The sequence below is a fragment of the Carlito syrichta genome, unplaced genomic scaffold (genome assembly GCF_000164805.1).
Source record: "Carlito syrichta isolate Samal-C Ts95f unplaced genomic scaffold, Tarsius_syrichta-2.0.1 Scaffold304601, whole genome shotgun sequence".
Classification (NCBI taxonomy): Eukaryota; Metazoa; Chordata; class Mammalia; order Primates; family Tarsiidae; genus Carlito; species Carlito syrichta.
In genome coordinates, this window is record NW_007248697.1 from 573,549 (window position 1) to 597,279 (window position 23,731).

General features: G+C 40.1%; 1 protein-coding gene across 3 annotated transcripts in view; it reads left to right on the forward strand.

Moving 5' to 3' along the window:
• The window catches only part of CCDC169 (coiled-coil domain containing 169), a 70,600-nt gene that overhangs the window by 38,903 nt on the left and 7,966 nt on the right, over positions 1-23,731 (forward strand). For 2 of the 3 annotated variants that reach the window (XM_008060370.1, XM_008060371.1), the window contains exons 4-6: positions 5,995-6,093; positions 6,313-6,366; positions 11,566-11,642. In XM_008060370.1, coding sequence (XP_008058561.1) covers positions 5,995-6,093; positions 6,313-6,366; positions 11,566-11,642 — 230 coding nt within the window. Of the gene's footprint in view, positions 1-5,994; positions 6,094-6,312; positions 6,367-11,565; positions 11,643-20,814; positions 20,909-23,731 lie in introns of those variants that run through there. The other variant, XM_021713549.1, reaches the window with a different exon arrangement.

Below are 23,731 nucleotides of genomic sequence, written 5' to 3' on the forward strand. Positions count from 1 at the left end.
AAAAAAAAAAAAAAAAAAACAGACAAAAAACATACAGTCACAACTGAGATATGTTTGCCTGGAGTAGAAGCTTCTGGAACTGTAAACTGGTAGGAACACTTAAAGGGTAATTTAGATAAATTACTGGAGGAAAAATAGGCAAATCTATTATTAAAGCTGGAAACATCAACTCCCCCCCTCCCCACGTCAGTAGTTGATAAATCAAGCAGGCAGAAACATCAGTAAAGACATAGCTGACCTGAACAGCACTAGCCATCAACTTGATCTAGTTGACATTTATGGAATACTCCACCCAGCAACACCAGAGCACAGATTCTTCTCAAGCTCACATGTAACAGTACCAAGAGAGTACACATTCTGGGCCACCCGTTAGACTCTCTGCTTCATGAGGACAGAATCTGGGTTTGTAGTTCTCACCGTGCTACCCTAGCACGATACCTGAAAAGAGGTGCTTGATGAATACTCTTTGGATAAATGAATAAATTGTAAAATTAGGCTACAGGCAAAGACTCTAGTCAGGACGATAATGGCAGCAAGATATAGTGTAATTACAAAGAAAGTACAGACATATTAATATTTTTTAAGCTTCAAAAGTAGAACTGTGAATTTATGCAACACATAACAGAACACGTCCTGTTACAGAGGCTGCCACTTGATTAATATTCCTCGGCCCCTATTTTCATTACGTTGCTTCTTTGATTACTGGCAGTAGCTCCCAGTGGTTAGACCCCTAAACTTGACATTTTAAGTCTGCCGTAACCAGGTCCTTCCCTATCTTACCTCTTACCGCTCAAATCTTTTGCTTCAGCTTTGTCACTCCTGTTAGATAATCATTCTGATTCGAGTCTATGATTGGAATATGTCTCCCTTCTTCTCCTTTTGTTCCCATCCAAATTCTCCCCATATTGGAGACCCTGTATACTCTAGCCCACATTGGTAGACCTCTTTTGAAAAACGTGTGAAGCATTTATTGTCTGTGTTTCACATCTTGGCCTTTAATCATATATTGCCTTGAATTGTAACTGTTATTTTGTGTGTACATCTGTTTGTATGAACTCCTAGAGTTTTGGGTGACATCTCATTTAGGTCATCTTGAATATGAAAATAATTTGTGTTCCAGATTATTTGCAAGATAACTTATTTTAAACCTTAGAGTGCATTTCCCATTGAAACAATATTTAAAAGGGTTAGATTCTCTTTTACATCTATAAATGTATTTAACAAGTTATGAGTCCAATCCATGTTACTGTGGCAGCCTAGGCTTGGAATTCTTGGAGCAAGGGTCCATGCAATAGAATTCTGAGCTACTCTTTTCCCACTCTGATTATTCCTTCAGATGTTCTTCATACTTGAGCAGTTTATTTCATAAGGGTTTACTTTTCTAAAGATAACTCAGTTTAACTTTTTATATATGTTCAACTTTTGCTGATTTTGGTCTGGAGCAAGTTTGTGTTTGGGGGAAGGGAGCTGGAAGCCATTCATGATGCCAGTGCATAATTCGTTTTCAAAAAGGCATAAAGCCAGTCTGAGAAACATCACCCTATCATGTTTTAACAGGGATGCTAGTTAAGCGTGTATAGTAGGTAATCATCACTTGTAAGGGATTTGTTTTAGCGCTGGTATTATTGTGAGAGACCAGAACTTACCTTATTTCAACTGACATAATTATCCTCTTAATACAAAAGTATCTAAGAATAAGTGCAGTGTTTAGAGAATCAGCTGTGTTTCAGAAAGGTATGAACTCTAAAACATCTTGCAGTTTAACTTTGTGGAGATTTAAATCAACTGCTTCCATTTTTCTTTGAATGATTCTTTTAATAGATTTAGTGACCTAGATCATGACCAAAATAGTTGAGAGAATTTGACTTGAAGATTTTTTCTTTAATTTGCAAGAATTTGAAGTTACTGCAAATGATCAGTTATTAATGTTTAGGGAATAAAATTTAAAACCAAATGGGTATAATGCATTATTGCTCTGGCCCCTGGCTAACCCTTTTCTTCTCTACTCTCCTACCAGCATATTGGGGAACTTAATTATAAACAATTTAACCAATGCTATGACTTCACAGTTTTTAGAACTGCTTAGTTCTACTAATTCTCACATGACTCCCTTCAGCAACCCAGATCCCATGGCCAAACCCTGGGCTTTCGCCTTTCCTTTATGGAAGAACCTTTTTGGCTTGATCAGCATTTCTTCTGCATCCTTCTAGAATATATCTCCCTTTCTTCTAAAAATTGTACCTCCCCCCTCCTTCAGTCATGTTTTTACTACTGAAGGAGTTTTCACTGCCTTACGTACCTCCAGGGTGCATTGGTCTAAAGGTAAGGATCTTGCATAGACTGGCCAACTGTAGTCTCGCTTCTCCACTGAAGGTGATTGATTTTTCAAAGCCAGGCATAGACATATAGCTAAGGAAACCAAGCCCACTCACTCTGGACCACTGGTGAGATGCTCCTTTTATGCAGAGTGCAGTGCTCAGAACATGCTTCCTAGGTAAGAAGAGTTCTTTAGAGTCACTGTGTTGTGCTAGTCAGTATACCAGTCCTCACACTTCCAGCCACCTTTTTCCTTTCATATGGGGCAAGAAATCTTCAGATTTTCCTGACTGAAGGCTTCCGTCACAATTAAGAGCATGTTTGAAGCAAGAATTGAATTCCTTGGTGTTGTTCAAGGCTAGAGGCACTTTCACTTATTTACATATTGGATCTAATCTTTGTAGCATATGCTAGGATTCCAAGACTACCTGGACAAGGGCTAATAGAATACTAGATCTGACAGTCAGTTGGTGTATCACGTGCTTTCCATCCCTGAAGGGGTGGAGGCCTTCCTTACTTGCCAGGTGCTAGCACAGTTACGGTGGTACAGTTCAAACAGCATTTTGTGATAGTTGGTCAGGCTGGCCTTCGAGGTTTTTGTCTCCACTCATCTCCTTTTGCCCCAGAATGAGATCGCATACTTCCCAAGTGCTGTGTATCTGGCAACTGGACCTTATGTGCCTTTCCTGAAGTGTTGGCAGAGGAGGTTCAAATGTCACAAGTCACTTCTGAATAGGTAGGTTTAAGTTGGGGGGGGCCAAGCGTTTCTGAGAGCACTAGATGAGTAGACAATTATTCTTTTTTTTTTTTTTTTTGAGTCGGAGTCTCACCTGTCGCCCAGACTGGAGTTTGGTGGCCGCTCCTGGCCACCGCAGCCTCGACCTGCTGGGCTCTGGCGATCCTTCCGCCTCAGCCTTCCGAGTAGCCGGAATTATGAGCATGCGCTACCACGCCCGGCTGATTTTTTTGATTTATTGTAGAGATGAGGTCTCGCTGCCCAGGCGGGTCTTGAACCCACAGGCTCAGGCAATTCACTCACCTCAACCTCCCAAAGGCGCGGGATTACAAGCTGAGCCACCGAGCCCGGCAACAATTATTCTTCTATATGAACTTCCTGAAGAAGGTTCTGACATGAAGGTCTCTTAGCAGTGGCACATACTAATGGTTTTGCCAGAATGTAAGAAAGAACTAAAAAGTGTGGGGTGGTTAAGCAACCCAGGCCTGGGCAACCCCTTCGGGTCCCCTCTCACCGTGGGAGCTTTTCTGTCTTCTCAACAAATCCTGCTTAAAAAAAAAAAAAAAAAAAAAACAGGCCTAAGCAGATGTAGAATAAATTGACATCGGTCTATTGGACCAAACGAGCTAATGAATTTACCTGAAGCCACAAACACACTACAGTAAATTTCAATGGCAAGTCCCCAATGGCATGTTCTAATGTTTGCTTCTGTGATCATGGGGCAGGCTCTGGAGACAAGTCTCGCCATATGGAATTCAGCTTTTCCACAGAACAGGCAAATCTTGTCTTCTGGTGATAGTACAGATCTTGCTTCAAAACCCAGCCCAGCCTCATGCCCAGCCAGTCTGCCTTCAGCTCATATGCTTTGAGCCACTGATTTTGCTACACTCCCAATCTTGGATATCAGCTAGCTGATTATCCAGCCAACCCCTCCTGAAACAGGGTGGCAAGCCTGGTATTTTGCCTAAAGGAGATGTTTCGTGTAAGAAGCCCTCTCTCCCTCTCAGAACTGATAGACTACCAAAGTATGTTGCTGGTGGAGGGGATGTGGTAGAAAAGGTAAAACTGTATGATGAACACATTTCAGGATGAATGGTTGCTCTTTCTACAGTGGAAGACATTTTATGTCATCAGCTGCAGTCAAGGTTGATCTCCTTGAAGGACGGTACTGTGTCAGAGGCTTGTGTTGATATCTCTTGCAGTCAGATTAGACATAGAGCAGCGAAGTATTAGATCAACCTTGGTGGGAAGGAATCCGTGCTGCAGAGCCACTTAACAGTCCCCCGTCTCAGCCTCGTGTTCATAAGCCCCTTGTCCAAAAACTGGGGTGACCAAGGACAGAAGCTGGATGACATCTTCTGGGGAAGTCTTTGGTCTGCTTGGCTTAAGGCCTGTTCTGTAGTAGGTGATCTCTGGTGAGAATTACTGTGCAATACAGAGATCTTATTTACCCTTTGATCCCACTCGTACTGATTCATCCACATACCTCTTCCCCAGACCTCCTTGCCCCCATCATCAAGTCCATTCAGATTTCTGCCCTAAGTGACATGTTGGCAAGGTAAAGGGATGATAAGATTTTTGAAAGCTTTTCTTCATTTCTATATTTGATACCCAGGAAACTGCACATCTAGATCCTCTCTGAAAAACTAAAACAGATGGGGTGGGAAGCTCTTAGGAGAGGTAGCATTCAGAAAAGAAAGTTTTAGAGTTTGTGAGGACTGCACTGACACCAAAAAGAGAAAAAATATGATCAGGATAATGAAAGTATTCATTAAGTCAAAAAAGTGAGAGAAGTAGAGTGGCAGAACAGGTAATAAGGTTGATAACCAGGAGAACTGTGAGAGGATACAGGGTAGAGCAATTCTGGAAACTAAGACCTCGGCCTAGATACACCTCATCACAAATAGCTGATGCTTTTTACCTTTTTACATAAGGGTTTGCTTTTATTTATTTCACTAGTACTAGGGGACTAGTGTAATTCAGATTGGAAGACATAAATTATGTATTTTAATTGTACATTACACCAATGATTTATAATTATGTATATGTACTGTGATACTGATGTGAATAATAATAATTCATGCCATTCCCTCTTCTATGAAAAAGGTGCAATAAGCTTTTTCCTTTATATGATCTTCCCTTGTAGATCTCTAAATAGCAGGAAGTAAAAATTGACATAATATATACAGTTAGAAATAGGACTTTTTTTTATTTTTTAAGAGACAGTATTTTGCTCTGTTGCCTATGCTGGAGTGCATTGGCATGATCATAGCTTACTGCAGCTTTGAACTCTTGGGCTCAGGTGATCCTCCCATCTTGGCCTCCCGAGAAGCTGGAACTACAGGTGTGTGCCACTACACCCTGTTCAGAGTCTCACTCTGTTGTCTAGGGTGGCCTTGAACTCCTGACCTCAAGCAATCCTCCTGCCTTGGCCTCTCAAGGGGCTGCAATTATAGGTGTGAGCCACCACATCCAGCCAGGACATAGTCTTGAAATGTCTTCACCTTTTTGTCACAATGGTAGCAACATATAAATACCCATATAATACTTATTTATTATATGTGGCCTTTGGAGTCATTTTTCCTGGGTTCTAATTCCAGCTCTACCATTTATTAGTTGCATGTCTTTAGACCAGTTATGTAATCTCTATAAGCTGCAGTTTTCTCAATGGTAAAATAGAAATAAATGTATTGGCCATCTTGGGTTGTAATAAAGATCAAATGAAATAATTTATGAAATGCACTTAGTAAAATACATTGCATATTGTTATGGTTTAATAAATATTGTGATTATGACTATTACTTAAAATATGCATGTTATAGAATTATGAAACCACAGAATGCTAGGTATAGAAGGCATTCGCTAGTGAAGATACTGGTGGTCATTTCTCATTGTTGTTTAGAACATGAGTACATATAAAATTTTACTGTTTGTGCTTTCAGGAATCCTTAAACACAATCCTTAAACAGCTAGAAAAAGAAAAAAGGAGTCTTGAGAATCAAGTGAAAAACTATGCATTCAGACTGGAACAAGAAACAAAGGTTTGTTTTTACTCGACACTAAGCAATCCCTGTGAAACTACTGTTATTTCTAGTGTTCTGTATAGACCTACTATATGATTATCACAAAATGCTCACAAAACTATTTCCTACACTATTTAAAAAATGAGATAGAGGTACAACCCTTAACATAGTAATAGCCTTGCAATATTACTGATCTTCTCTTATGTTGGATTCTTTATTTTTATAACTTTCAAATAGGCTTACCACAAGACCAACAATGAACGCCGCACATACCTAGCTGAAATGTCTCAGGTAACTTTTTAAAAAAAAAACTTCCAAATTTGAAGGCTTTTCTCATATGGTAAATTATGTTTTTTATCTTTCTGGACTTTGGTTTGGTTTGGTAGAGAAGATATTGGAATTATGGGAGAAAATGTACCAAGTTTCTAAATACAGAGGATTGAAAGGAAGATATGACTTTTACAAAGAGGTACAAAGGAGCTAAAAGCTTCCCAAATTAAGAGGTTACTTTTCATATTAGCTTCCTTAGTTATTCTTTTAGTTTTATCCATAACCCTATCCCTCTGCTGTCATGACGGTCAATGCACTTCACTTCATAATCTGCATGGTGACATCTAAAATCAGAATTGCTATTGGTAGGAACAGGGTACTGAGAAACAAACACAGGACCAGAAAGTGATCAGCAAATTATGAAAGATGCTGCATATATTTTCCAGTTTTTCATTTGTCTTTCAGTTCTATTTATGACATTGTTGGTATTATAGAGTTTCTAGTTTTATGTTGTCAGAACTATATTTATGCTTCCTAGTGCCATAGTTAAAAAGACCATCTTCATCTCAATGTTTCATAACATTCACCATAATTATCTTATAGTACTTACGTGGCATAATATTTGAAATTTAAATATTTAATTTCTATTAACTTCATTTTGGTATATGTTTTAAGATTAGGATGTAAGTTCAGTTTTCAGTGTGTGTTAACTAAACAGAAATGTTCAAAGAGCAGTTGGATATATGAATCTCAGGGAAAAAATTATTGTCAATATAGATTGAAAATTGTTAGTATATAGATAGTAAACTAAATCATCGGAATAAAAGAAAGACATTGGGGAGAGTATACAGGGTGAAAAAAACAGACGCGGCTATCGTGGTGAAGAGCTTCAACAGTGATAGTCAAGGGAAGAAAAGCCAGAAAGAGGGTTGGAGTCCTCAAGACCTTTAAGACCTAGCTGGGTTAGACAAAGAGATGAAGGACCTTCGGGATGGGCTCAACCTAGAGGGTCATTGGCTAATCACAGATTCAGAGTGTCTGGGGGAATTAATGAAAGGGTTGAAAGGATCTGGAAGAAGAGAGTCATGCTGGGAGTTGGAACCAATGAGATGTATTGAAAATTTGAGAAAGTCGGGGCTACAGTGGAAAAGGGGAAGCTTGGACTTGTGAGTGTTGACTGAAGTAAGTGGAAAGTGGAGACTAGATAGGCTCAGTCCTTGTAGTCTCTTAACCATCAATAGACAGTCCGAACTTCATGATCCTTGATAGTCTGGGTCAGGAGCACTGCTTCCTCCTGCAGCAGCACGGGCATCCTTTTGCCTGTCCTCGGGCTGTAGATTTAGAATCGGCCCTCATCAGTCACACCTGGCAATTTCTCTTTCTTTCTTTTTTTCTTTGAAAGCAGGACTTACTGAGAAGACAGAAAAGCTCCCAACGCGGGAGGGGACACAAAGGGGTTGCCCGCCAATTTCTCTTTGTTCGAGGTCTAGCACAAATGCTACCGTCTTGATGAGCCAATGACATGAGGAAGGGACTACAGACTGTAGAGCCACTGCTTCCTGGAATTGGGGTATCCGCCCTTCACTTAGGTCCCTGTGACCTTTCTGGGCCTTAATTTCTTTCCTCCTCTGGGTCAGTGTCTTTCTGGGGTTCTGTGAGTGTTTTGAGATGGCATGTGCATGACTGCTGAGTAAGTGCCTGACACTTCATAGTTCCCAGTTCCAGTCAGTGGTCAATGGTGCTTTCCTTTTATCCTTCCTGACCTCCCCAGCCTCTCTCTCTGTAACGGGCAACAGCGTTTCTGTTTGCCGTAACCTTCCCTCCCCTACTGCTGATATATCTGTTCGTTTTACTCAGCTGTAGGCTCCTGCCTGAGGTCAGACAGAGCACCTCATTCCTTGTTTCCTTACACTTAGTGCAATGAGTAGCAAATAATAAATATTCCAAACTATCTGCTGAATTGAACATAATACAGAAATTATGTTAATAACGATAAGCCCAAGTTATTCAGAAGAAGGTGATATACACAACATTGGTGAAGAAGTTTTTAAAGGTTAAGAGTAAAGGGGGTTTTTTGCCCTCAAAGCATTCATTTACCTCTGTTTATCTGAAAAAATTCATTTGGGTGAAATAACCCTACTCTGACTATACAGGATTACTGGACATACAATAAAAGCCCATTTTAGCAGCTTTCCAGGAAGACATTAATCCTGTCCCCAGCATAAGTGTTAATAAGGATTTTCACTCTAGAGTGAACTGTTCATCTTTACAGTGGTAGACGGTTCTGAGCATACTGATACTTCGGTGACTGGAAAGGTTAATGACTGATTTGCAGTTTTTCCCATGTTGAATACATAAATAATTGATTCTTTGGTAGATACTTGGAGCTATTTGCTGAGTTTGCAGTTTATACTTCTTCTGCTGTCTCTCTGACTTTGTTTCATTCTTGATTCATTATTTTAACAGAAACTATATTTTCCCATCTTAGAAGTCTTCTGATTTGCACAATGTGTATACAATTTGGACATTGCTTTTACAGAATACATAGATACACTGCTTTTCTTAAAAGGCAGCAAAGCTCACCAGAGCTTGTTTCAAACACATAATAAACTTAAGTTTTGGCTTCTATTCCCATAATCCTATAATTTCAGCAATGACTCTGAGAGATCGTGAATATAAATAATGCTTTTAGTTTACAGATAAGGAATCTGAGGCTGTTCTGTTTCATTGCTAGAAAATTTTAATTGTTAGAATTGTTAAAGCATCATGGGTTGCTCTTTTTTCTCCTTTCTTAAAACTTCCTGAAATCCCAATGGTTTTATTTCCATCCTCTGAAGAGCACACAGAATAAGTTTAAAAAATATAGTATGAGCCGGTCTCGGTGGCTCAGCCTGTAATCCCGCGCCTTTGGGAGGCTGAGGTGAGTGGATTGCCTGAGCCTGCGGGTTCGAGACCCGCCTGGGCAGCGAGACCTCATCTCCACAATAAATAAAAAAATCAGCCAGGCGTGGTAGCGCATGCCTGTAATTCCGGCTACTTGGAAGGCTGAGGCGGAAGGATCGCCGGAACCCAACAGGTTGAGTCTGCGGTGGCCAGAAGCGGCCACTGCACTCCAGTCTGGGCGACAGAGTGAGATTCCAACTCAAAAAAAAAAAAAAAAAAATATATATATATATATATATATATATATATATATATAGTATGAGTCTACACTTCTTCTGCATGATAGTTTTTCAAAAATTTTTAAACACTTCTCAGTCTCTCCTCGGTTCTTTTGTTTGTTTGTTTGTTTAGGAGCTAAAATATTAAGTTCCATCAGCCATTCCTCATGACATAGGTTCCAGGCTGCCCAGGTATTTCTGCTGCCTTTTTGGATATTATAACTATTTTGTTGTTGTTCATTTAAACATTGAGCTCCCAGATTTAAATTCAGTACTTGAGATGGACTCTCAACAGTAAAGCCGTCAGAGTTTTGTCACCACCACACCCATGTTTTTCTCTGCTGCCTGAGCAGTCATTCTAAAATACATATATTGCGGTGTCATTTCCTGTGGAAAACCTTCCATTTATGTGGCCCAAAGGGTCACAGCAAAGCTTGTTGATGTCATCTGTCTCTACAGGGTCCTGCCCAACGTGGCTGTGCTATCTCTGCAGCCTTATCCCTGCTATTTATTGCAGTCGGACCAAATGCTATGTGCAGCTGCTTTATCCCCAAGGTCCTTGCTGTTCCTTCTATCTGGAATATCCTTTTCCTAGTTCTTAGCTGGCTGTTCTTCCATGGGAAATGCTTCTATAGCCAAAATTAGTTACATCTTCTGTATGCTTGCAAAGCACCTGGGCAAACCTCTATCAAAGCACTAACTGTAATCTTCTGTTTATTTTGCTGCTTCCCTAATAGAACAATGACTTATTTGTCTTTGTACCCCAGGGCTTCATGGAGTGGTAGCACCTAGTAGATACTCAATAACTTTTGCTGAATGAATGAATGAAGGAATTCCATTTTCTGTTCCAAAGCACCCAAACGTGTCACTGCTAGCAACTGTCTAGTATCTTATCTCACAGAGAGAGTCTATCAGGTGTGAAACCCAATTATCCTCCTTTTTTATCTTCAAATTTATTCACATCTTTATCCACCATTCCTCTTCTTCCTTTTGCTTTGAAGGAAAAGGATCTCAAACTTCTTCCCAAGTCTATCTGCTGCCTCTAGGACTCACTTAATCATTATTTCTTCTTATATTTTTAATCTCTTTCACTGACTGTGCTTATACTTTGCTTGCAATGCTCTTGACTCTTCCATCAAAAAAACATTTTTTTAAACACCAGCCACCCTCATAAAACCACATTTGCTTTCTCAGCCAGACTTCATGAAAGAGTGAATATTCTCGCTGCCTTTACTTTTCACTTGACCTCCACCAATGTGTTCTGGTCCAGTTTATCTCTTAATTGCCAAAGACAATGACTCCCCTTCAAGCCTCTTGGTGTTAGGCATCTCTGAGGCATTTTACTTCTAACTATGCATACTTTGAATACTGTGCCCCACACCCTACTTGACTTCTGTGACATTCCCCCACACCCCGTTTTCCCATTGTTTAAATAATGGCCCAGTCTGTCTGATGGTTCTCTCATCTTTCAAAAAGTTGCTCCCCAAGTTTCTATTGCTGATTCTTTTACCTCCCTGTATGCCCTTAATGAATGATCTCATTCCCTCATGGCTTCCATCACCATCTCTGAGCCCATCAGCTTCAGTTGTTCCTGAATCGCAGCTTGTATTTATACTGCCCACAAGAAGTTTCTACTTTTATATGCTGGAGGGATTTCAAAATAGACAGAAATGAAAATGTGACCTTGTATTTCCATTTCTGCTTCAACCTACCTACAGCTTCTATTGTCTTATCTACCCTAATGACAGGGTACATGTATGAGGTATATTTAATGTCTTACTACAAAATCTTTAGTGATCTATCCGACTCGTATGATACAGTTTGCACAGCTCCCTCCATATTTTTTTCACATGGACTGTGGGTTTGAGATAGGGATTTCCAGATTCTTTAGAAGCATGATAAGAAAGGAGAAGGCCAGAATTTTCCATTATTCTTCGGCTTCTCTTACACATGCTATGAAAGGACTTGGTTATGGAAGAGTTAATTGAGAATTGACTACTCCTGTCTCTGAATTCAATTATGAAATAAGAGGATAAACACTCGCATTTTTGTATTTCAGGTTTCTGGCTCTCATCAAGATTCTAAAAGGCAACAGATGGAACAACTGCCTAGGATGAAAGAGAATCTAGTGAAAACGTAAGTCTGGCTATGTAATTTCTTTCTAATTAATTATATTTGCATGTGAATGCTCCTGATAAAACAGGTGCTCAGTACATTTTGAAAGTTGAACTTCTAGTTTTTATAGCAACAATATCAAATAGCAGACGGTAAGAGAACTTAAAGAAGTTTGTGATCTCTGTTCACTATTTATAGACATTTTTTTTAGACACCAGAGACATTTTTGGTTCTGAAGCATGATATATTATTTTTTTAACTAAAATAACCCTGTACCTAAGGAGAGCTTAAAACTACACCTTTAACAACAATATAAATACAGGCACTGCTCATAGATCTTGTGGTTTGATTCTAGACCACTGTAATAAAGAGAATATCACAATACGGCAAGTCACATGAATTTCTGGATTTCCCAGTGCACATAAAAGTTATGTTTAGCCGGGCCCGGTGGCTCAGCCTATAATCCTGTGCCTTTGGGAGGCTGAGATGAGTGGATTGCCTGATCCCACGGGTTCGAGACCCACCTGGGCAGCGAGACCTCATCTCTACAATAAATCAAAAAATCAGCCGGTGTAGTAGCTCACGCCTGTAATTCCGGCTTCTCGGAAGGCTGAGGCGGAAGGATTGCCGGAGCCCAGCAGGTCGAGGCTCCGGTGGCCGGAAGCGGCCACTGCACTCCAGTCTGGGTGACAGAGTGAGACTCCAACTCAAAAAAAAAAAACAAAAGTTATGTTTATACTATACTGCAGTCTATTAAGCATACAATAACATTATGTCTAGAAAAACCATGTACATATCTGAATTTTAAAAGATACTAGTCAGGCACAGTGGCTCATGCCTATAATCCCAGCACTTTGGGAGACCGAGGCAGAGAGGATTGCTTGAGCCCGGGAGTTTGAGACCAGCCTGGGCTACATAGCAAGACCTCACCTCTATTAAAAAAATAAATAAATAGATGGAAAATAAACCTTATTACTAAAAAATGCTAATGATCATCTGAGCTTTCAGTGAGTCATAATGTTTTGCTGGTGGAGGGTCATGCCTCAATATTGATGACCACTGACTGGTCAGGGTGGTGGTTGCCGAAGGTCAGGGTATGGCTGTTTCTTAAAATAAGACAAAAGTAGCTGGGCTCAGTGGCTCAGCCTGCAATCCTGTGCCTTTGGGAGGCTGAGGTGAGTGGATTGCCTGAGCCTGCGGGTTCAAGACCTGCCTGGGCAAATTGGCGAGGCCTCATCTCTACAATAAATCAAAAAATCAGCCGGGCATGGTAGCGCGTGCCTGTAGTTCCAGCTACTCGGAAGGCTGAGGCGGAAGGATTGCCGGAGCCCAGCAGGCGAGGCTGCGGTGGCCGGGAGCGGCCACTGCACTCCAGTCTGAGTGACAGAGTGAGACTCCAACTCAAAAAATAAATAAATAAGACAAAAGTGAAGTTTGCTGCATTGATTGACTCTTTCTTTCATGAATTACTTCACCATGTCATGTGATGCTATTTGATAGCATTTTACCCACAGTAGGACTTCTTTCAGACTTGGAGTGAGTCATCTCAAACCCTGCTGTTGCTTTATCAACTAGGTGTATAGAATATTCTAAATCTTTGTACTAATTTTGACAGCGTTTACAGCATCTTCACCAGGAGTAGATTTCATCTCAATTGACCATTTTCTTTGCTTACCCATTAGAAGCAACTGCTCGTCCATTCAAGTTTTAACGTGAGATTGCAGCAATTCAGTTGCATCTTCAGATTCCACTCCACTTCTAATTCTAGTTTTCTTGCCATTTCCACCATATCTGCAGTTATTTCCTCCAGTGAAGTCTTGAGCCCCTCAAAGTCATCTATGAGGGTTGGAATCAACTTCTTTCAAACTTCTGTTACTGTTGGTATTTTGACCTTCTTCCGTGAATCACACGTGTTATTGATGACATTTAGAATGGTGAATCCTTTCCACAAGATTTTAAATTTACTTTGCCCAGATCCATCAGAGGAATCACTATCTATGGCAGCTGTAGCCTCACAAAATGTATTTCCTAAATAACAAGACTTGAAAATTGAAATTACTTCTTGATCCACGGGCTGCAGACTGTGTTGTGTTAATAAGCACGAAACAGCATGAATCTCCTCGTACATCTTTCTCATAGCTCCTGGATAGTAACTAGGTGCATTGTCAGTGAGCAGCAATATTTGGAATGAAATCTTTTTCCTAAGCAGTAGCTCACAACAGTGGACTTAAAATATTCAGTAAAAGCCGGGCTCGGTGGCTGAGCCTGTAATCCTGTGCCTTTGGGAGGCTGAGGTGAGTGGATTGCCTGAGCCCGCGGGTTCGAGACCCACCTGGGCAGCGAGACCTCATCTCTACAATAAATCAAAAAATCAACCGGGTGTGGTAGCACGCGCCTGTAATTCCAGCTACTCGGAAGGCTGAAGCGGAAGGATCGCTGGAGCCCAGCAGGCGAGGTTGCGGTGGCTGGGAGCGGCCACTGCACTCCAGTCTGGGCGACCAAGTGAGACTCCAACTCAAAAAAAAAAAAAAAAAAATTCAGTAAACTTTTAACGTTGCAAACAGTTGCACTGCCATGCAGGGGGTTTCTTGCTCCATTTCTAGAACACAGGCAGAGTAGATTTAGCATAATTCTCAAGGGCCCTGTGATTTTTCAAAGTGGTCAGTGAGCACTAGCTTCATGCCAGTCACCAACAAGTTAGCAGCTTATTAGCACCTAACAAGAGAGTCGGCCTGTTCTTGAAGCTTTGAAGCCAGACGTTGACTTTTTCTCTCTAACTGCGAAAGTCCTAAGCGGCAGCATCTTCTGATAGAAGGCTATTGGTCTGTGTTGAAAATCTGTTATTTAGTGTAGCCACCCTTGTCGTGACCTTGGCTAAACCTTCTGAGTACCTTGCTGCAGTAATTGCTGTTTTACCTTGTACTTTTCTGTTACAGAGACAGCTTATTTTCCTAAACCTCATGAAACAACCTCTGCTAGCTTCAGCTTCTCTGCTGCAGCTTCTTCACCTCTCAGCCTGCATAGAACTGAAGAGAGTTAGGGCTTTGCTCTGGACTAGGCTTTAGCTGAAGGGAATGTTTTGGCTCCAGCTTTCTCCATATCAGCAATGGGGCTGTTTTGCTTTCTTATCATTCAGGTGTTCGCTGGGGCAGTGCTTTTAATTTCCTTCAAAGACTTTGCATTCACAGCTTAGCTAATTGCTTGGCCAAGAGGTCCAGCTTTCAGCCTGTCTTGGCTTTCAGTGTGCCTTCCTCACAAAGATTAAACATTTCAAGCTTCTGACTTAAAGAGACAGACATGGAACTCGTCCTTTCACTTGAACCCTTGGTGCTCTTAGTAGGCTTATTAATTGGCCTAATTTCAATACTGTTGTGTCAAGGAATAGGGAGGCCCTAGGAGGGGGAGAGAAACAGGGGGAACTGCAGGTCGGTGGAGCAGTTAGAGCACATACATGCATCGATTAAGTTCACTGTTTTTTATGGTCATGGTTCATGGTGCCCCCATACAATTACAGTAGTAATATCAAAACTCACTGATCACCATAACAGATATAATTTAAAAGTTTTAAATATTACAAGAATTACCAAAATGTGACATAGAAACTCAGAGTGAGCATATGCTGACAGACTTGCTAAATGCAGGGTTACCACACATCCTCAATTTATAAAAAACATAATAGCTGTGAAACCCAATAAAGTGAAGCAAAATAAAACAAGATATGCCTGTACAGTTAAAGTGTCAGCCTAACCCTTTTTAGTGAGAAAATATATTTGCTGGCATGGACCCTGACATAAATATACATGGCACTGCAGTTTAATCTATGGTTTGCCTATGTAGGTAAGACCAATTTAGGATAAAGAACAAAGGAATGTTTGTGGGTTTACAAAGTTATATCTACACACAAAATTTCCTGGTACTATACTAAGTACAGATGAATTACTCAGGTAATTCTTTTCTATATAACATTATTTCATGTATGGGAATATATTCATACATAATTTAACATTAAAAAAAATTAAACCTGGCTTATGCCGGTAATCCCAGCACTTTGGGCGGCAGAGGCGAGAGGACTGCCTGAATCCAGGGGTTCAAGACCAGCCTAGGCAACTTGGCAAGAGCGTGTCTCTACAATAAATCATAAAATTAGCTGGGCGTGGTGGCACACACCTGTAGATTCAGCTACCTGGAAGGCTGAGGTGGAAAGATCATCTGAGACCAGCAGGTCAAGGCTGCAGTGGCTGTGAGCATGCCACTACACTCCAGCCTGGGTGACAGAATGAGACTCTGACTCAAAAATAAACAAACAAATAAATAAAACAAAAATTAAATCAGCTATACATCAGAATCCTTTTGAAATACAGATCAAGGCAAGAGGCACTCATGTAGATACAGTATAGCAGATTTCTTTGGTGATGATTAATGAGGTAGCAACATTTTGTCCAGTATTTGACTGAGTAGATCAAAGTGTATTCTTAAGTCAAATGCTTTAAATTAGTATTCATTATCTTTATATATTTCCATTATTGTAAATATAATGTGCCTTAAATATTAAGATAAATTCTGACAAAGGACTTCCCTGGAAAACTGTTATACCACTGTGTCAGAGTTTCCCTAAACCACTCCCATGTTCAATGATTTGCTATAAGGACTCACAGGGATTAGGATATACTTGAACTTATGGCTAAGATTTATTACAGCAAAAGAATACAAAGCAAAATCAACAAAGAGATAAGGCGCCTGGGACAAAGTCTGGGAAAACTACACACAAACTTTCAGAAATCCTTATCTGAATAGGGTCATGTGTGACACAAGTCCTGTAGCAATAAGTTTTGACAACAGATGTGACAGCACATGAAGTTCTGTCTACCTGGAAAGCTCATTAGATATTTAACACCCAAGGTTTTTACTGGGAACAGATCACATAGATATCCTCTGCCTAACGTGTACCAAAATTGCAGGCTCTCAGAAGGAAAACAGGTGTTCGACAGATACCACATTATTTATGCAAACAGTGTAGGCACAGAAAATCATTCTTATAATTTAAAAAGAGTTTTATGTCAGTGTAGAGAACTGCTTTCCAGTAATTTCGCAGACCTCTGTCAGCAGCCAGTCTTGCAGACAGGGTTTTCCAATGACAGCCATTTCAAGTCTGCTGTGTCAACTTTTTTCTGCACAATCACCCTAAATAATTATATTTATCTTGCAGTTCTGATTTCTCTTCCAGTTCAAATCTCTTTTAAGAAGATATTACCTCTGTTATTTAAATTTGCTTAAATTGTGAAACAGGAAATATTGTGAAAATAAGAATAAAAATTTATTCGAATCCTATGTTAACACACACATGTCTCACTGGACTATGGGTCTGGGAGGTCAGTTTGGTTTTCTGTGGAATACTGTTGTGGGCTGGCACTCTCAGGAACAGACTCCACAGTGGCAATCAGCACGCAGGAAGTTTGTCAGTACAGGCTCTCAGGATTGACCTCTGTAGGGGCAGGGAGGAAGCAGATTTGGGCAGAACGAGCAGGGCCGCACTACAGGTCCCTCACACCAAGCTTGTTCATCTGTGGCCCAAACGAGGGCTATTTCTTCCTCTGTGGGTGAACCCACCCTTATCCCTGGGGAATCTGAGCCCCTGATGGTGTTATTTCCAGGCCTTGGCTAAGGTACTTGTCCACTTATGGTAGAAATTGGGCAAGTTAGTACTAAAGTGCACTCCATTGATGACCTAGCGCCAGACTTCTTCCTCCTTTCCCTTGTGGAGCAGCAGCTGGGTGTCATGCTGACGATTGGCTTGTCTGCGGGGCCTCCATGACGAGGTCTGAACTGAGCCAGAGGTGCTAGTGCACAGGGGTGGGTGACATGGTCTGGGATACCTGCTTATTCAACGAGTCAGTGCCTTCTAGCACTACCTGTGCTTGATTCCAAACCAGTGACTTTCAGCTTTGATGAAACTTAATGTTGAATACAGTGCTGGAATAAATTGGTGTTTGATAATTGTTGTGTGAACTTAGGAGTAAATGAATGATCAAACAAATGGTCAAAAACTCTTCACCTTTTGAAACTATAAATAACCCATCTAATAGAAACATTTCTATATACCTGTAATCTTCCAAATTAGGTATATATAATGGGTACTACCTTAAAATACTGTTTTTCTGAGTTACTGGATTACCTCTGTAAGTTAGTATCCTCTTGTTGATGATTCAAATTTTAGTCTTGGGTTTAAAACTGTTAGGCACTTCACAGAATAGGATATCCAAATGGCCAATGGACATTTGAGGGGATATGTCAACCCCCACCATTCATCAGCAGAATGCAAATTAAAATTATGAGATATAACTGCAGATTTTAAAAATTGATGATTCCAAGTGTTGTCAAGGATGTAGATGAACAGGGAACTCTCAAACACTGCTGGTAGGGGTGTAAATTTATGCAACCACTTGGGAATATTGTTTAGCTCCTCTATTTAGCTGATCATATACCTTCTCTACGACCCAACAATTTTTTTTTCTTTTTGCCAGAGTCTTACTCTGTCATCCAGGCTGGAGTGCAGAGGCATGATCACCGCAGCCTCGACCTACTGGGCTCAGCCTCCCAAGTAGCTGGGACTACAGGTGTGCGCCACCATGCTTGCCTTTTTTCTTTTTTCTTTTTCTTTTTTTGTAGAAACAAGGTCTTACTGTGTTGCCTAGGCCAGTCTTGATCTCCCACCTTGACCTCCTAAACTGCTGGGATAACAGGTGTCAGCCACCACTCCTGGCCTATGCCCAACAATTCTACTTCTAGTTATATACCTAAGAGATGGTGTATGCGTTTACACCAAAAGACTCATACAAGAATGTTTACAGATGCTTTATTCATAACAATCAACACTGAAAACAGACTAAATGTCCATCAGTAGCAGAGTGGACAAAATAGACATATACATATACCAGGGGAACCAAAAAATGTATACACATTTTAAGAGATATTATCTATGTATTTCTTTTAGTTTGCCATAATCAGAAGTCCAGATGTGGATGGTAACCCCTTTGATCACCTCTTTTGATTGCAGAAGTCATATGTGACTTGTATTCATCTTTTGTCATCGGTATATATTGAGTCTTACAATTTTAATACAGTTCTTCCTTTCTTAAAATGTGTATTTTTTGGCACCCGCCACACACACACACACACACACACACACACACACACACACACACACACACATATCACATATGAATATATGAATAATAACAGAAGTGAAAAAAAATATACTCTGGCTCGTATAATATTGTGGATAATTCTCACAGTGCTGGGTGAGAGAGGTCAGAAACAAAAGAGTACAATTTCTGTCCCTCCAGCAACCTTACAAGCAGAAGATGCAAAGGGATCTGGGGATGTACTCAACCTGAAGCCCTACAATTCCACTCCTAGGTATGTACCTGCACAAGCTCGCAAGTGTGCTCAAGGAGACTTGGAGATTTGTACAGGAATGTCCCCTGCAGCAGCCCAATCTAAATACCAATCAACAGAATAGCAGATAAATGGTGTTATAGCCACACAATGGCATACTACTTAGCAATGAAAATGAATGAACTCATCTGGATATATTCAAAAGCATATTGTTAAGTCAGAGAAAAGCACAGTGTAGAAGAATATGTACAGTATTATACCATTAAATAAAAATTTTAAACATGACAAACTTAAATAATATCAATGGATACATATATGTTTTCAAAAAATGTAAATATACGAGGAGAGTAAAACAAGTTCAAAATAACAGCTGTTTCCAGGGGGAAAAAGAAGAAGGAGAATGAAAACAAGGAGGAGTATCCTGGGGACTTCAATTATACATAATTTTTTCTTTAATCTGTGTAGTGGACACCTACATAATCTTTATATCGTCTATATTTTTGTATGCCTGAAATACTTCATAGTTTTTAGAAAATTAAATTCATGTCAAAAAGCCTGATCGTGGTTCGACTGGCAAAGTTACACTGGACGACACGGTAATAGGGGAAATCTTCTCTCAATCAGAGCCGCCTATGAATGGCAAGTGAGGATTTTCTCATCCCTAGAGTTATTTGGACAGAAGCAGATGCTCTCCTGTAGGAGAAAGAAGTTCCAGTGTCCTGTTTACCCATGAATCTCTACTGCAGTGCCTGTGCTTACATGGCACTTGATTACTATTTGTTGAATAATGACATTTGAAAAGCGTTCACTAAGTGTCTCATTAAACATAGTGGGAAAGAATGGAAAAGAATGACCGATGACCTAACACTTTGTAACAATCAAGGGTATTCGCTTATATTCACCAACAAGGATTCAACAGGTGGAATTAGAAGACAGGTGACCAGAGAAGAGGGAGAGCAAGCCCAGTCAGAGAAATCGTCTCTGTAGTACTTGAAGGTGATTCCAGTAAACCCTACATGATAATTAGCCTTTGAAGAAAAAAAAAGAAATAGAAGAATATGTATACTAGAATTCCATTTACATCATGTTCCAAGACAGGCAAAATGGAGCTGTGGTATCAGAAGACAGCATAGTAAGTATCAATGGGAAAGAGAAAGAGAATAAGAATTGTGAGCAACGTGATAGGCCTTCCTGTATGATGGCAGTACTCCATTAACTGACCTCATATTTGCTTTATTATAATTCATGGAACCGCACATTTATGTTTTGTGCTCTTTTCATCAAATTTCAGGAGCTTTTAATGTTTCCTTTGGTTGATATTCTCTTATGTGCTAATGTTAAAATATTGACTTATGCAGTTTTTCTGATATTCAGAATAAATCAGCATTAGAAAATGCCCATTTAAATGTGAAATTCTATTAAAAATCTAGCAAATAAGGATAGTGCTGATTTAATATTAGTTGTAGTATTTCTGCCATGTGAAATTGTGGCCACAAATGAACCAGATATCTATACTGCCATTGAAAGGTATATTCTAGAGGTCCTCACACATACCAATTTGTGGGGGGAAAAAAGGTTCTTTAAGATAAATAGAAGAAATAGAATCTTTAGGGTAAATTTTGGAAGATGCCAAAAGGTCCAGACTTAATAGGTAGCTGTATTGACTGTGATCCGTGGCATATATTAACTATGAAAAATCATACTCCTGAAAACAAGGAGCTCAAAGCTGATACCACAGCAGTGGTGCCTAAAAGTAGCAAGTGTGAAGTCCCCTGTATTTTTTCCTGCTTGTGAAGAGTTTTAGAGTGAGTGAAGGCCATAGAGGAAGAAAATAACAAAGCAGTCCTTAGTGCTCAGGAATAAAGAACCTGAGGGAAATTGATTTTAGGACTCCTTAAGAGACTGTTAAGGGAAGCTCTTTTTGACTAAAAAAAAAAAAGAAGCGGCTAGAGTAGAGAAAATACAACCAAGATACATAACTGACATAGAAAAATACTTACTTACACTGGTAAATAAAATTATAATACAAAATGGTATAGTAAAATTATAGATAACATATTTAAACCTTTTAGTGTTCTATATAAGAATATATATTCACTCATAAGCAGATCCTGAACATTTATCAAAATACTATAAGAAAGGGATGGCAGTAGCAGGACACTGCCAGGGCAGGGAGAGGGGCATGTGACATCAATATGGGTGCCTGATCTCAAACCAGGTGAATGGGAACCAAAGGGAGACCCAAACTTTACCTGTATGATAACCACTTGTGTACCTGATCCTGACTTGCACCCCACATCTTTAAAATTTAAAAAAGAGGCCAGGCGTGGTGGCTCACGCCTGTAATCCCAGCACTTTGGGAGGCCGAAGTGAGATTACCTGAGCCCGTGGGTTCAAGACCAGCCTGGGCAACTTGGTAAGACCTCATCTCTACAATAAATCAAAAATTAGCCGGGCATGGTGGCCCGTGCCTGTAGTTCCAGTTACTTGGGGAAGGCTGAGGCGGAAGGATCGCCTGAGCCCATCAGGTCAACTCTGGGGTGGCTGTGAACAAGCCGATGCACTCCAGCCTGGGCAGCAGAGTGAGACTCCAACTCAAAAAATAAATAAATAAAATAAAATGAAGAATATATGTACTTTATAATCATTCTAAGTAAAATTTAAATAATCACTTTATATTTTAAATAAACAAGAGAAAGTTCATCTACCATTATAGACTGTGGAAGTCCTCAAGTCATAATAGCAGTGTAAATGTTTGTGTAACTAATAAAGTGCAGCATTTTTTAAAATAGTGACAATCAAGGTGGTACAGTGGTCCCCTATTTTTTTTTTTTTGAGTTGGAGTCTCACTCTGTCACCCAGACTGGAGTGCAGTGGCTGCTCCCAGCCACTGCAGCCTCAACCTGCTGGGCTCCGGTGGCGATCCTTCCGCCTCAGCCTTCCAAGTAGCTGGAACTACAGGCGCGCGCTACCATGCCCAGCTAGTTTTTGACTTATTGTAGAGAGGAGGTCTCGCCAAGTTGCCCAGGTGGGTTTCAAACCCACAGACTCAGGCAATCCACTTACCTCAGACTCCCAAAGCACTGGGATTACAGGCTGAGCCACCGAGCCCAGCTTGGTGGTCCCCTCTTATTCAAAGAAGACACATTCCAGGATCCTGAGTGGATGCCTGAAACTATGGATGACACTGAACCCTATATATACCATGTTTTTTTCCTATACATACATATCTATGATAAAGCTTCATTTATAAATTAGGTGCAAGAAGAGATCACCAATAACTAATAATAAAATAGAAGGATTATAACAATATATTATAACAAAAGTTATATGAATGTGGTCTCCATCTCCCAACATATCTTAATGTACTGTATATGCATTTTTAGACCATGGTTGACCATGAGTAGCTGAAACTGCAGAAAGCAAAGCCACATCTGGAAGGGCACCTCCATAAATGTACATTTGCACTATCCTTGGTGCACATAGACAGATCAATTTTGCCTCACCACTTACTGTTTCATGTGACTTTATGTCTCAGACTCACCTATAAAAAGGAATGATGAAACCCAAATAAAATCGTTGGTATGAGAATTAACAATGATTGAAAAATCCCAAGAAAGATTAACATAAGTTGATTATTACTCTTCAGTATATAGTAATTAATTGAATATAAAGAATCAGCAAAGTAAGTATCTATTTGCAAGGAGAGAAAAATACATGTGACAATAATTTGAAACTGCAAGTGGCAAGTCTATGACATTGTTATGCTGACATAATCTTGCAAGAGACTCGGCCACTATTTATTTAAAACAGTATACTTAGGAGTGTAAATGGTTTACAAATTTTGATGATTGTGACTGATAACATTATGATCCAGTATACCCACTGATATATTTATATATAACTGAAACAATTTTTGAAACAATACTTACCCTGACTATGTGTGATGCATGTTACTTCCTTTTTTGTCATTTGCATTATACAGTTTGAAAATCACTGTTCTGAAAGACATCTAGAAGATTAAACATATTTAGCCAGGTGCAGTGGCTCATGCCTGTAATCCCAGCTCTTTGGGAGGCGGAAGTAAAAAGGATTGCTGAGCCCAGGAGTTTGAGACCAGCCTGAACAACTTCTCGAGACCTTGTCTCCGCAATAAACAAAAAAAATTAGCTAGACATGGTAGCGCGTGCCTGTGGCTCCCTCTTCTTGGAAGACTGAGGCAGAAGTATCACCTGAGCCCACCAGGATGAGGCTGCAGTGGCTGTGAGCGTGCTTCTGTACTCCAGCCTGGGTGACAGAGTGAGAATCTGATTCCAAAAAAAAAGATTAAACATATTTTAACAGTGTAGTACCTCAACTTAGTGTTATCATGTCAGATCTTTTAGAAATGGGTAAATATTTGAAAACTACTTAAAATATCCTTATCCTTAAAGTAATAGAAAAGCATTTAATAGCATCATAAACAATATCTGTAGCGATCTTTCTTTTTTCTTTTTGAGTTGGAGTCTCACTCTGTTGCCTAGACTGGAGTGCAGTGGCCGCTCCCGGCCACTGCAGCCTTGACCCACTGGTCTCCAGCAATCCTTCCACCTCAGCCTTCCGAGTAGCCGAATTACAAGCACTCACTGCCATGCCCAGCTGATTTTTTTGATTTTATTGTAGAGATGAGGTCTCGCCAAGTTGCCCAGGCGGGTCTCGAACCTGCGGGCTCAGGC